This window comes from Lemur catta, chromosome 9 (assembly GCF_020740605.2).
Source record: "Lemur catta isolate mLemCat1 chromosome 9, mLemCat1.pri, whole genome shotgun sequence".
NCBI lineage: Eukaryota > Metazoa > Chordata > Mammalia > Primates > Lemuridae > Lemur > Lemur catta.
In genome coordinates this window covers 31533946-31549239 of record NC_059136.1, presented here as the reverse complement: position 1 = coordinate 31549239, position 15294 = coordinate 31533946, and the positions used below count along the sequence as shown (strand labels likewise).

At 48.3% G+C, this 15294-nt stretch overlaps 1 protein-coding gene across 2 annotated transcripts in view; it reads right to left on the bottom strand.

Annotated features, from left to right (window-relative positions):
• Positions 1-6337: 6337 nt before the first annotated feature.
• NDRG1 (N-myc downstream regulated 1) overlaps positions 6338-15294 on the bottom strand; it is a 54259-nt gene continuing 45302 nt past the window's right edge. For both annotated transcript variants that reach the window (XM_045560878.1, XM_045560877.1), the window contains exons 13-16: positions 14407-14454; positions 12222-12257; positions 9899-9950; positions 6338-7180 (exon numbers count right to left, since the gene is read on the bottom strand). In XM_045560878.1, the coding sequence (XP_045416834.1) occupies positions 6969-7180; positions 9899-9950; positions 12222-12257; positions 14407-14454 (348 nt within the window). In that variant the 3' untranslated portion in view covers positions 6338-6968. The remainder of the gene's footprint in view (positions 7181-9898; positions 9951-12221; positions 12258-14406; positions 14455-15294) is intronic.

Below are 15294 nucleotides of genomic sequence, written 5' to 3'. Positions count from 1 at the left end.
TTTACTGAGTTTGGTGGCTCTTCCTGTGTATTCAGTTGTTATGAGACAATGATGGAACATTGAGCGTGTTTGATAAATGTTCAGATCGTGGAAATGAGGTCCCAGATATTTTATATATGGAAACAAAAATAGCTTAAAATTTGGAGATGGGCTTAGAAACATGAATTCCAGAACTCAGAGAAGACTAGAGCAGCCAGTGTATCTAGGCTGGAAGACAAGTGATGTAAACATAAAATGGATTTTAAGCATTTCATTCGTTCATTCACTGATGTATTCAATACCTTTCTATATCCCCAACTAGACTGTGGGTACCTTGGGGTCAGGGGATATCACTGCATTCTCTGAGCCTAGCTCAGAAGCAGGCACATGTCAGGTACTGGGAAAGTAAGGGTTGGATGGATGGACAGAGTATCTATTGCCAACTGCTGTAGGAATCAAGATGAGTAAAAAGAGATGTAAGAGAGACCACACAGCACAATGAAAACAGTTGTGACTTTGGAGGTCAAGTGGATCCTGATATACTTTATTTCTTACTGAAATTTCTCACTTAACCCATCTAAGCCTCAGTTTCCTCAGCTGTGAAATGTAGTACCTACCTCTCGTTTGGAAGCCTATTGCATACAAAATTTTAAGACAGAGCCTAGAACATAGGAAGCACTTAATAAACACATCTATTACTAGCTGAGTCTCAGTTTCCTCATAAACTGAGGGTAATCAACATGGCCATAGTAAGAATTAGCATCAATATGTGTGTCTGCCTATTTAACTTATTTAGCTCTTATTTAAAATAGCAAATATAAAGTATTGCCAATATTCAGTTGAATGCTGTTTTACTTTAATCATAGACTGTTTCTCTCCTGAAGTTTTTGCTTTTTTTGTTTTCCTTTTATGCTGTAACCTGATTTAAAACCCAGCTTCTTTGAGGTAGGGAGGGCATGTTATACCTTTCTGTGTTTCTCAGCACAGCACATGACTCATGCTCAGCTGTATGTACAGATGTGCAGCTGGCTGGGGTAGATGAAGTGAATGACTCTTTTGAAACCCCCTGGCCAAATCCCCTTCATCCACTACCCCCCCAAAATACGTGAAGCTTTTATAAGAAAAGTCAATGAGAGACTTGATTCCAAAAAAAAAAAAAAAAAAAAGAAAAAGCAATTATCACATGAATTGTTTCCAAGAACACTTCTAGCCTGAAGCATATTGTTTTCAAAATTTGAATTTAGATCATGGAGTCCTGTGGATGCCTCAGATTAAGATGAGTGTGTAGATTTTGGGACAATTTCTGAGGATATCAGGTGGTTGCAGTTTTGGAAAAATGGGATTTGGGGGAAATGGCCAGAGCATTTTACCATGAAGCACTTTATTATAGAAAGCATATAGCAGAGATGTGAATGTTCTCCATCACCCTCACTGAAACAATGAAAATGCAAAAGTATCCTCTGTACTCAGAGGTCCAAGTTCTAGTTGAATCTGGGTTCTTTCTAAATGTAGGGCTGAACAAAAATGACTTCTAAGGAGATGAATGAACTGACACAAAGCCCATGCACTGTTTCATATATTATATTCTGTAAAGCCTGTCTCCAGATCTCTACTCTAAACCTCACTGCTCTTGTTTTTCACACAATGGGGATTTCTTACTTCATTCCATAAAAAGGGAAAGGAAGCTGCTAGAAGCAGGCTTAGGATGGCAATGAGAAAATGTCAGCCTGCCTGCAAAGGAGGTAAAAAAATAATTAAAAACCAGATGAGATATCATAAGAGCAGGTCACCCAAGTCTGAGTGGGACTGCTTAATGGAGAGACAAATACCCTTCACAGTTAATAAAAACCTTGTGGGCCTTACGGTGTTCGCTGGTCCTGGGAACTAACTGATGTTCTACAATCTCCAGGCATCAGTAGGTGGTGGCATGATCACGTGCTCAGTGAACTGTTTTAAAAAGCAGCAAGGGATAAAATCCATTTTAGAAATGGCTGGGCAAGCCGTTTAGTCTCTCTGAGCCTTGGTTTTATCTATGAAGCAAGGATGACTCCTCCCCACAAAGAATAAAAAGAAAAAAGAAACTATGATGTACGCTAAGTATTACTATGCTTCGGGGAAGTGTGCATCTGTTTATTTAACACAAACCTCCTGTTATGTATTTGGCAGTGTGCTGGCCCTGTAGGTAAGAGAAATAGAGAATCACTAGTTTGGGAAGGAAGGGACACACAGAGTGATGCGCATCGCAAATGCTGGATGTACCCTCTCTGCAGGGGAGCATTCAGGAAAAGCTTCTCAAAGCAGGGATGAAGAAGGGCATGTTCTGCCACCGTGAGCCTGGGTGTCAATGGATTTAATTGTGCAAAGGATATTCCAATTCACCCACCACAGCCATTGCAATTACCCAGTCCCCCGTTGCGTGCATGTGAGGATGAGGGGGCGGGAGCAACGTGAGCCAGTCACAGCTGATTGGACAGGGAGTGGACACTTGAGTAAAGCTGGGCCAATTACATTCTTCCCCCTAAGAGACACAAAGACCTGATTGGTTTCAAGTCCAAGAACTAAAAGGCCAGGTAGCCCTTAGTTAGGGCCATCATTGTATGCTTTAGCATTGAAGAAAAATTTGATCTTAGAAAGAAGGACGCCGATTTGCTCACTCAACCCCTCCCCAATGCCATCTCCAATGCCACAAGGCCAAGCCTCACCTTCTGTTCTTGGATTTCCTGGGGACACCACTGAAGGGTTTCCACGCAGTCTCAGAAGCCCGAGTCACATGTGTAAGCCGATTGTGTTTGGGCTACTTCTAGAAACCGCTGACTCTCACAGTGAGACCATCTGAGAAGGTGTAAGGACAGATCCTGCACGTGCTGATCTCAGCGCACACTTGGCCTCCCAACTGCTGCTGAAACCCGAGGGCAGGGGACTCGAAACCAAAACAAACAGCTAGGAGACCAGAAATAGATCCCCAGCTGGCAAAACAGCCTCTGGGCGCACCATCTCTACACAGCATCAGGTGCGTGCAAACACTTGTCAAGTCCCCTCCCTTGAGGAAGCCAGACCGTGCCAGGCCCCGCAGGTCTCTGCAACACCCCTCACTCCCCAGAGCTGAGGTAGCAGCCCCTGCGACCACGGTACTCACCTGCCTTACCTTTGTTCCTGACCCTCACACAGGACCCGAGGCAGGAAAGGCACTTAGGTTTGTTGAATAAGCATGAACCAACATGCTCCTCCCTGCCTCTGAAGCAGGGTTTCTTAACCTGGGGTCCCCGGGCCCTCCAGGGATCTGTGGGTAGAATTCAGAGGGCCCTATTCTTGGATGGGGGGAATAATGCATCTTTGTTTTTACCAAGCTCTAACTGCAATTTAGCATTTCCTTCTATCTAAATATAGACAACAGACCCCAGCGTCACCAGTTGTAATTGCAGTTGTGGTCTTATCACAACCGTGGCAGGTATCTATCTTTGAAATTGCAGTAATGTTGCAAACTGCCTCCCTGTTACTATTGAACTGATTGATAAAGCACATGACTATGTCACACAATTGTAACATTTACATAATTATGCTTCATTATAAGTGGTTTCTTTTGTAATCGTATGCATTTTGTTTTATGTGTTTAAAACTCTTCTGAGAGGGGGGTCTGAAAGCTTCTCTAACTTACCAAAGGGTCATCCATGACATAAAAAGGCCCCAGGAGCCTGCCTCAGCCTCAGCCTCTGCAGGGAGAAGGCAGAACTGCAGAGGAGCCACCCCCGCCAGGCCTAGCCTCACTTCCTGCCACACATAGCACACAAAGTCACCTGCCCAGGTCTACGCTGTAGGTTTCTGGTAAAGGCACAAACCGTCCATCCTGTGTGCTGGTGCCCAAGCTGTCCCCTAGGCTGGGAACACCTTCTTGTCCTTCTGTGCTGAGTCAAAGCCTCTTCCTTATTCCAAGTCTATATCCTAAACAGCGGGGCCCAAGAACTACAGCACATCCACGTGCTGCGCAATGATGCAGACTTTGACAGTGTTTACAGCTAATCATGCAGCCGAAGAAACCCTTCAAGGTAAGTGAAGAGAAACCAATATGAACAACAGCACGATAGCTGTTTTAAGGGGAGGTGAGGAATGGCTTTGAGCATGGGCTGCCCTTAGTGACTCGCTTCCAAAGAATAAGTATGGAAAAGCAGAAAAAGCAACTTGATGGTGGAGAAACCTGGCAAACACTACCCCAGCCAGAGGATCAGGATTAATCCTATCAGTGCTGATCCACGCTGACAGCATGTGCCCTGGATATGATGTGACAAGAAGGGCACTTCACCTCTCTGGTCTTCCCCCCAAAAAAACCATAGCCCCACTTGTACCATGAGAAAAACCACAAACAAATCTCAGTTGAGGAACAGTCTACAAAATGCCTGACCAGTGCTTCTCAAACTGTCAAAAAGCAAGAAAAGTCTGAGAAACTGCTGCAGGCCAGAGGAAGCTGAAGAGACATGACAAATGTAATGGGGGGCCCCTGGATGGGATCTTGGGGCACAGAAAGGACATTAGGGAAAACTAGAGAAATCCCAACACAGTCCAGAGCTTTTAACAGGAATGCACCACCATTCTCTCAGTCGTGACGGATGTGCCTGGCAATGTAAGATGTTAATACTCGGGGAAGCTGAGCGCAGGATATATGGGAGCTCTCTCTACTATTTTTGCAACTCCTCTGTATTCTTAAATAAAAAGTTTGAATAAAATGAGAGGCTATACTAAAACCTGTTTATAATTTTTTTATATGTAGAGTAGAAAACATTGCAATGGTTGTCATTGGGCAGGAGAAAAGGAGTGGCCTTTCTACATATTTTTCTGTAATAAAAATAAAATGTAAAAAAATCAAAATGAAGAGCTGTTTCCCTCTAATTATAGGTTGACAAGCTTTATCCACTTATCCCTATGCTGTCCAAACTATTGGGCACTTAAAATGTGGCTGTCTGGATGTGCTTAGTATAAAGAATGTAAACTGTCTGCTTAATAATTTTTATAGAAGTGGTGGTATTTTGGGTATCTTGGGTTAAATGAAATGTATTAAAATTAATTTCACCTGTTTCTACTTATTTAAAGTGGGAGCTAGGAAATTCCAAGTGGCCCATGGGGCTGACATTCTCTTTCCGCTGGACACTGCCACACTGGAGCAGAGTTCCAGGGGTGCGGGGCTGTGGCAGGAGCCCCCAGGTGTCAAGGGCGGGCAACCCCTCCTGAAAGACCCATCCTTGAACCTCGATGCTGCACACACGATCTCTCGGGGCTAGGAAAGAAAACACAAGCCACTGCAAAGTTACAAATTTATTGGTCTGGAAATAAATACAAATATCTCATTAAGAAACTCCTCTGGAAAGACTTGTACACAACAGTTCCCGGTCTGCATTCAGCCACTCTTGCCCCGACCCTCGACATTTCTGCACAAGGTCAGGGGGAGCCTTCAAGGTGGTAGGTGGCAGTTAAATGAGTCACTGCCACTCACCCACTCAGAAGACTCGACTGCTTCCTTCTACCAACTCTAGGGTCCCGGAAACCACCAGGCCCCAGTGGCTGACTCACAATGTTTGATGCACTCTGATCAAACTTCTCAGAAAATCCATGGTTAGCCAGAATGAAAATCACAGGCAGTAGTATAGGAACTTGGCAGCTCCGCTGACACTGCTCAGAAACACCAGTGGTGCCATCCCATTCAGAGTAAGGAGGTTAGTGGGGCAGGAAGAGAGGAAGGCAGGAGAGGGAAGGATAGTCCCATGGAATGTATACTCCAGAATCCTGGCATTTTCTCGGCCGCCAGTCCCCATGTGAATTCCCACCCCCGCCCCACAAGAGCAAAAAGTTCTATCTGAAGATCCAGTAATGTTACCAGGTCGCAAACGTTCAGCTACCAGGTTTAGATTCGGGCCCAGCTGTCAAACATTGGAAACTGGATTTAACTCAATCACATCAAGATTCTTGGGAAACGGGTTGGGATTCACGAAATCACAACTGTACTCGATTCCATCACAAACACAAGGAATCCCTCCCATCTAGGAACCCAAATACCGCCCACCCCGACAACCCCCCTCCCCGCCCCCCAGCAAGGAGACTCACACAGCCAGGCACGGCTGGCCAGAACGTTTCCCTCCATTGCAAAGAATGCAACTACAGATCTAAATTGTCTTCCCCACGAACAAGAATAATCACACACTCACGTGTCTGGGGTGGGAGAAGGGTCTGTGGGGGAGAGGCAGAGGGCAGAGCCAAAGCCTTCAAAAACCGTGACACCAGCATTTGCCACAACGTTCTTTCTGTAAAGCCAGGAGCTTTGGTTGCCTGCTTTTGTTGCACATTAAAAGGACGCTAGAAAAACAGGCTTGGATGCGTCAGCATTCAAAGGTTTATATATGCACCAACTTTAAAAATCGATTTCTTCAAGTCAACTAAGTGGATCTGTTTTTTCCAAATGCCTCTAGCCTCAACATAAAGTCCACCTCTTTGCCCCCTACTTCCTGTTTTGCCTATTTAAAAGAGGTGTCCATACTTCACTGTCCTCCCCCTCTCCAAATCGGAAAAGGATTTTGTTTCCTGGAACTGAGCAGCTTCTCTGTAGTTGGAGAGGAAACAGGAAGTGGACAGCTGGCCGTCTGACAAAGCGCCCCTCGGAACCAGGATGCTGGGGGCAGCCTGGGCTTGGCTTCGTGAAGTGTTTCCCGCTATGCTGCTTGTTTTTGGCAGTTTGGTGTCTCTAAGGGAGGGTAAGAGAGTGGCAACTGGCCACTAGTTAATGGAACTGAGATGCCTCTTTCCTTTGGTCCATTGCCGCCCTGCCCTAATCGGAGAGGGTGCCCGAGACAGACCCAATCTGTCACCACCAGAGCTCACTCTTACAAAATAAGCTTTGGGTTAATACCAAGTTAGGCGCAGTGTGGCAGGCAGGGGGCAGAAAGGGGCTGGAGAGGAGGGGGCCGCTACAGAGATCAGAGTCCGGGGACGGCAGTCTGCACAGCTGCCTAGCAGGAGACCTCCATGGACTTGGGCCCAGCGCTGTTCCCGGTGGCACCCGAGTTGGGAGTGATGTCCAGGTGGGCTCCCTCGCTGGTGTGGGAGCGGCTGCGGGGGCCCTCGCTGGTGTGGGAGCGGCTGCGGGTGCCATCCAGAGAGGTGACGCTGGAGCCGGAGGCCGTGCGGGACCGCATCAGGCGTGTCATGCTGGCGGAGGGCACTGGGGAGACAAGAGACAGCCAGTTAGGGGGTGCGGGACTCTACGAGGTGAGGAGCCAGATGTACCTGCCTGGCAGCCACGGTGCCCTGACACGTGGCCAGCCCCAGCCAAGCAAGCACTCTTCGTGTCCTGTCTTGATCCTGGCAGCAATCCAGCCACTGGGTAACCGAGGACACCATCCACGTAAGTGACTAGACCCAGATCCGGGTCTGGAGCCCAGTTCTGTCACTTGCTGAACAGCTGTGTGGCTGTGGGAGTGTCCCCCTGAGCCTCCCTGCCTGGATGCCCACTACCCCATGCTGTCAGCTGTCACTGGAGCAGAGAGAACACTCCTGCTCAGCCAGGTAATCCCTGCATACCCCACGCGGGGCAAGTGAGGCCACAGGGCAGGTTTGTGGCAGAGCCGTTAGTTGTCATCCCTTTCCCCAAGACGTCTGTCAGCGGCAGGCACGAGCCAGGGTGCTGCCCACACTTCGCGTCTCCTCCAAGACTCGAAATGCCCTCGCGCCCAACAGGTGCTGATGGAGGGGAATGAAGAGAAAACAAAAACAATCCTCCCTACCTGTACTGGGTTGAATGGTGTCCCCCCAAAATTCGCATGCACCCGAAACCTCAGAATGTGGTCTTATTTGGAAATAGGGTCTTTGCATACATAATTAGTTAAGGATCTGAAGAAGAAATCATCCTGGATTTAGGGTGGGCCCTAAACTCAGTGACGGTTGTGTCCTTATAAAAAGTGCAGAACACACAGGGCCACGGGGGAGAAGCCCACGCAAAGGCAGAGGCAGGAGTGACCAGCCACAGACGGTCCAGGACTGCGGGGCTGGCAGAAGGTGGGAGGAAGCAGAGAAGGATCCCCCTTAGAGCCTTCGGAGGGAGCATGGCCCCGCTGATAGCTTGATTTCAGACTTCCAGCCTTCAGAACTATGGGAGAATAAATTTCTGTTGTTTGCAGCCACCCGGTTTGTGGGGATTTGTTAGGGCAGCCCTGGGAAACTCATGTCCCATGCAATGGAAGCACGACCACCCTGAAGGATGGACATGGGAAACAAGGAAGCTGAGATGCACACAAGCACGCAGGGCTTACATTATGCTAGACGTAGGGGTTGGCCTTTCAAAATGGCAGACACTCACAATCAGAATTAAGAGCTAGTTTTGAATCCAGAAAGAGTCAGGGTCAACCCTGCCTCTGTGGCTTACATGTTTCTCTGAGCTTCTATTTCTCACCCCAAATCTGGGCGTTCTCCTGCCTGGAATCCCAGGGCTACAGTGAAGGATGTCAGGGGTGCAAAGCGCTGGCCGTGCTGGACACCCTCATGTGTAAGAACTCAGCCATGGGTTACTTTCTTTCTCTTTGGTGGATTCCTTTGGGACCGCAGCTCTTCCCGCTATTTTCCCTAAGACCTACAGGATGCTCTGCTTTCTGGAAATGGAAGCTAATTTGGGGGGGATAATGAGGCCCAGCTTTTGCTTCCTTTCTCCCCAGAATACACCCTCGAAGCAGAAATCCAAACCCATGTCTGGTCCAAGACAAGCGAGAGCCGCGATTCACGCCCTGCAAGGTAGACGAGGTCTGCACAGCGGCTTTCTCCATCTCGCTGTTGCCTGCACACTGCCCAGAGGGAAGCCGGGCCGGGGGCAGGGGACCCACAGGCAGACGCTTTCTGCTGGGATAGGGCGTCTCGGGGCATGGATCCCGCGTGACGTGGGTAAATCAGACTTTACCACTCCCCGCCTTGCTAGAACTAAACACGGCTGAGGCCAATCTTAAGACTGCAGTTAGTTTACTGAACTTACTGCTACTATTTTAAACAAACCAAAAGTTTAAGGAAAAGACAAAAGAGATTAGAAGTTCAAAGCTTCCACTTAAGAAGGGCACACAAATTTACATACCCACCGACTGTGGCCGCTATTCAACAGAGTGTTTAAACTCAGTAGCGTCTGCCCTAGTGCTGGGATGTCATGTCTGAGAAGAGGGCTCTATGTGCCTGACTAACAGATAAACTATAACCATAAAGCAGTAAGTAGCCAGTTCTTGAACTATATTTCCATTTATCCTTTAATTCCCAAATTTCATGGTGTAGCAAAGGCATGTTCTGTCTTGAATGTAAGAAGCTCAACTCTACCAGCCACTTACACAGAGTTTTACAGTTTCCAGAGAACTTTCAGAGACCCCCACTCTGCTCCCCGCTTAAACTCTCCAAGCCTCAGTTTCATCATTTGTAAAATGAGGGGAAGACTCTCTCATAAGATTGCTGTGATGGTTCAATGAGAAAAAAGAAAGGATTTCTTAACAATCTTTTATCATTACCACCATCATCATGACCGTTGCCATCATCACCATCTTTACCATCACCGCTATAAGCAAGCATGTAATCAAAATTGAAAAGATTTTCATTGTTTCATTATTTGTCATCTTCTTGGTGCTTAAAGGGATAGTCCTTATCTAAATCCAAAAAAAAAATCCCTGGTATGAAACCACTTCTGTTCGATGAAGGAGTAAAACTGAGCTACTCTAGGGTAAACGAGAGACTAGCACCTCTAGACTCCCATGCACCCTCCGCACACCTAAATATTTCCTCCTCTGCTCTGCCCAGTTTTCAAAAAGCTGGAGCTGGCCACAGCGATAGAGAACATTCATCCAAAACCGGCTTGGGGGATTGCATTTCCAACTCCCACACCCCCTGACCACTGCACGCTGAGCAGCGCCATACTCACTGTAGCCCATGCCCTGCACGAAGTACTTGAAGGCCTCGGCGAGCTTGGCTGGCTGCGAGAGACAAGGAGAGAGAGTGATGTCAGTCACTGGGGGCCAGATCACCCAGGGCCACCAGGAGCTGGGCCCAGAGTCAGCTTCATTCATTCATTCATTGGCCCAAGACAGAGGCCATTATGTGTTGACAGCACAAAACATAAAAGTAAGGGAAAGATTATGGGATAATTAGGGGGACCACATTAGCTTTGGCCAGAGAGAAAAAGTTCAAGTTCACTTCACAGTTGTAGGAACGTGGACAAGTTACATGACCTGTCTGTGTCAGTTTCCTTGCCTGTAAAACAGGGGCAGAGAGCTACAACTACCGCCGAGTGCTTCTGGGGAGACTACATTAGACACAGTGATGTGCCCAACGCAGCACCTGGGATGTAAGTGTAACAGCATCACGTGCCGCTCACTGTGCGAAGCGCTTGGCTGCACTATTCCATTTACTCCTGACAACCACCTCATGGTTAGTGCTATCTTATATACATTTCACAGATGAACAGGTTTGGAGAGGTCAGAAGTGGTGGGTCCTGCAGATCAGCCCAGGCTGTCCAAACTCAGAACCCACGGTCTCGAGCCAGCCTCAATAGTGGGCTGGCCTACAGGAAGAAAGATGAAGGATGAACAAATGGAAGACAAGGGAAAAAGGATGGAAGGAAGGATGGAAGGAAGGAAGGAAGGAAGGAAGGAAGGAAGGAAGGAAGGAAGGAAGGAAGGAAGGAAGGAAGGACAGACTACGGATAGATAGATAAAGACAAGGGATCGATGGGCAGAAGGAAGGATAGAAAGAGAGAAAAATGGATAAAAGAAGGAAAAATGGAAGGAAAAAAGGATCCCAAGAAGAATGAATGGACGTTGGTGGGACAAACCAATTAACTAACTGACTAACGGCTGCTTTAAGTGAAATGAGTAGAAAATGCTGAGAGCACACCCAGTTCCACCGGTTACTCTCAAACAATCTAATGGTAACTAGAGGCAAATGCGCGAGTATCGAGGGCATATGTGCAGCTTTACATTAATTCCGCCTGTTAAATCCAGTGTCCTGGGCCTCATTCTCTATGACAGTGAGATGTCACTCACAGAGGCAGTGTTGCCCCCGTCCCCACCTTTCCACAAACAGCCAAATGACATTTAAAGGAGAGGCTATGCTTAAATCGCCCTCTGAGACTTGTGTGACAACGGAAAAAGGACAAGAGAGTTGGAGCTGCAGATGACAGGGACGCCTGTGACGGTCAAGAGAACCAAGAACACAGGCTTGGGAACCAGAATATATGGGCCCAAATTCTGCTCCCGTGGGCCACCATGGGCAATCTCTCCCACTTTGGCCTCAGTTTCCTCTTCTGTGACACTGGGACAAAACGCTTGCTCTTCCGAGGACAGTTGCAAGGATCTAACCAAAGCAATGGTGGGAAAACCCTGTGTAAACACCCAACCAGCGAGGGCACAAGGAGGAGGCGTGTGCACAGGAACGAGTCCGCCGTGGGCTGGCTTCCTGGAAGCCTGCGCTCGCTGAGCCCCGGCCATGGCATTGAAAACTGTGATTGCATCCAGGGTTAGATCTGTTCTTGTTTCAAGTAGAGAAATGAAGAAAGAGGGAAGAAAGGAGGCAGGGGAGGGTTTGGAGGAACAAAGTGACAAAACGTTCACATAATTTGTTTATATTTCACATTTTGAGATAGAATACAAAACTCTCAGGATATAAAATTATTAAGAATATAGATAAAAAGTTCCTTTGTTAGGTTAGTGGGTTATTTATGGGAGGAGAATGGGAGGAGTCAGTTGTTATGCAGCAAACACACTACACTGCTTGATGTTTATTTGTGCACATGCACATACGTGCACAAGCAGGCACACACATGTACACACATGCACAAACACAGACACACGTGCACACACATGCACTTGCAAATACATACACCACTCGGTTTAATCTCCTCCCCACCCCTCTGCTCTGGGCTGGAGCTCCCTGGGGGCCCTTCACTCCTGCAGGAGCCTGTGGTCTTTGGGACAGGCACACCTAGATTCTGACTCACGATGACCAAGCTGTGTCCACTTGGCCTCTGTGAACCCCAGTATCATCTACTCCACAGAGGTTAGTTTCTGGGGGATCAAATGAGTCCCTATGAACAAGCACCTTTTATAAATAGTAACACGAGCACAAACTGTCATCTGAAGTCACAGTGAGGCTGTGAGGGCAAAGGCATTAACGGGTCACAGAGGCAGAGGCGCTCCACCCAGAGACAGCTGACAGGTGTTTAAGACAAAAGCTAAGGTGGCACTCACCTGGGAGATCTGAGGGAGGCCGCCACAATCCGCCATCTAGGAGGGATGGAAGCTGGTTAGTGCCACACACCTCAGCTGAGGCAAGCCAGTTGCAAAAAGGTGCCCACCTGCCTGCTCCCCTGCCCTGTTGAGGGGCACTGAGCAGACTGGGGGGGCACCCCAGCTCCACCTAGCAAGGCTGCTACTGCTTTCATTACTATCCTCTCAGCATCAGACAATGTCTCCATGGAAACCAAAACTTGTAGCTTACGATGTGCCAGGCACTATGCAAAGCCCTATAGATAATTTCACTCCATTCCCCAAGAACCATGGAAGGTAGAATTATCTCATTTTAGAGGCAGAAACTGGGCCAGAGAGAGCTGGGGGAACTTGCAAGATTCTGGCCCTGCTCTGTCTGACCTGAAAGGACTCAATATAAGGCCCTTTACACACATTCCCTGGAAATATTCCCTTGAAAGGAAACTGTTGGAATGGAGGGAGGCTTCCAGCTCAACGGGCTTCTGATGAGCTATGCTTTGTAGATGCTGTGTCTTTTAAAGTTCCTATGAAATCACCAAATCTAACAGCATCGCCACAGAACCGAGGCCATTTCAGGCATGTGTGCAAATGTATCCTACATGGGAATGAGCAGGGCTGAGGGCTGAGAGTGCTTAGGCGGCAGGGTGAGGGTGGGCTGCAGGGAAACAGGACTGTGGCTATCCTACATCCCAGGGAGCCTCAAGGCTAGATTCCTGAGCACCAGCCACAGGACCTCACTCACCTGGGGTGGTCCTTGGCTCAATGAGGACACAAGGAACAGGATGCTAGAATTTTCCCTGCAGGGGCGAGTCAGCAAGGCCAGTGCAGTGGGCAGAGTCTGTTTAGACTGAGGCTAAAGTAGGTTCCGATCCTGGATCTACCACCAAATCAGCCATCCAACTTAGGCTACATACCCTCTGGTGTGGGTTGCGCGTTGAATTTTGTCCCCGCAAAAGACATACTGAAGTCCTAATCCCCAGTACCTATGAATGCAACCTTATCTGGAAATAGGACCTTTGCAGATGTAATCAAGTTAAGATGAGGTCATGCTGGATTGGTGGGGCCCTAAATCCAGTGACTGGTGTCCTTAAAGGAAGAGGGCAATTTGGACACAGGCACAGAGACACACGGGGAGAACGCCCGGTGACGGAGGGGGCAGAGGCTGCAGTGATGCAACCACAAGCCAACGGACACTGAGGGCTGCCAGCGACTGGCAGCGGCTGAGAGGTAAGCAGGAATGAGTCCCTCCCCCAGCGCCTTCAGAGGAGCACGGCTCTCCCTGCTGACACTGATTTTGGACTTCCGGCTTCCAGACTGTGCAGGAGTAAGTTTCTGCTGTTTTAGGCCACCCAGTTTGTGGCACTTTTTAACAGCAGCCCCCAAAGTACAGCATTATGCAAGCCTGGAGCCCAGCATGTTCTAACCTTGCAATTTCCTGTTCAGGGGATCTTCGAAGAAAATGTATGTAAAGAGCCCAATACAGGAGCGGCCTCCCACTCGGTAAGTGTCACACAGCCCCTCCTGCACTCAAAGGCCTTCTGCTCCTATGAGGGGAGTTAAGGGACAGTGACCCACAGATGCCACCTCCTCAGCCTTTCTGCTGTGCAGGGGGAGCCACCTCATCTGCACATGGGCCCCTCCTGGTCACCTGCCGTCACAGGGGTACGGCGGGGCTGGGAGGCCCCCCTGAAAGGTTCCACAACGGTCTGTGGTCTCGATTGTGCCATCAGCTGTAACTGACAAGGCGCTGGCGGAGGTTGCTACAGACCCTCAAGTCCAGTTATGAGGGAGCAAGCACACCGGGTACTCCAACAAACCTGCTGCACAAAGTCCTGCCCTTCCACGGCCTTGGGAGACATTTGCTTTGACTGGACAAGCAGAGCCCCTCCTGGAGGAACGTCCTGGCCCCACTCCAGGGACAGCCCCTGCCAAGCCATTCCTGGCCCACCCCTCCCCAGAGCCCAGCAGCCCACAGGCTCCTAAGGTCCCAGAGAGGGATCCTCGCAGCCTCAGGTCGCTGGCCAGCAACCAAATAGATGTTTGTAAACAGATACATTAAGTCATTATTTCTATGGTTTCTGACTTATTCAGGCACAATTCAGTTTTGCATAAAACTTGAGGGTTTCTAAGAAATAACAAATGGAACCCCCCATTGATTTCCCTGTACCTTGAGGAGAGTGGTCTTTGTGGGGTCCAGTTTCGAGTTACACTCCACCTGGACGAGAGAGAAGACATTTGTTAATTTTCTACCCGAAGCCAAAGTCAAAACCTTTCCCCCTTCCCTGCCACTCTGTCACCATCACTGGAATCTCCATTATTCCCTCTAGCACAGAAGAAAAATGTGAGTTTCAGGGTTAAACAGATGTGGCTTTAAATCCCAGCCCTGTCATTACCAGTAGTTTGACCTCAGACAAGTTACTTAATGTCTCTGGGCCTCAATTTCCTCATCAGTAAAACGGGGATAATATCTTTCTTCAAAGTGTTGTTATGAAGATTTGCTAAAGTGTAGAAGGTGCTCCAGAAATATCTGCTAAATGATTTCTTGTTTAACCAGCTGCTGCCAAAGATTCTACAGGTTTATCATCCCCAGATCCAACAACTATTATTAATAATAAAATCACATTGACCAAGCTGGTTTCTCTCTTCATTTTGTCACCTTGAAAGTAGCATCCAGAATTGGGAAGAATACCCATATGTAACCTATAATGTTTAAAATGCCCAACATAGAACTATCACCTCCTGTGATGTGAATAATATATCTCTACTGATGCGTCCTATGATTATCTCCAGTGGGTCAGCCCACAAGAAACCCATGGTGGATTAAGGCACCCCAGGTCTTCACTGCATGAACACTGCACAGGGCATGCCACTACGCTAGGACTCTGATAAACAGACCCTACATCTCCCATCTCCCCAGCTGTGGGGTTGTCGGAAAGGTAGTGTCTTCTCTTTGCCTCCACAACATTGTGAGTGGGAATGAAGGGGTGAAATGAGTCACAAAGCTTTGCCTGAGCCACACTGCCCAGGTGCCTCTCTCGCCTGCCAGATGGCCAGG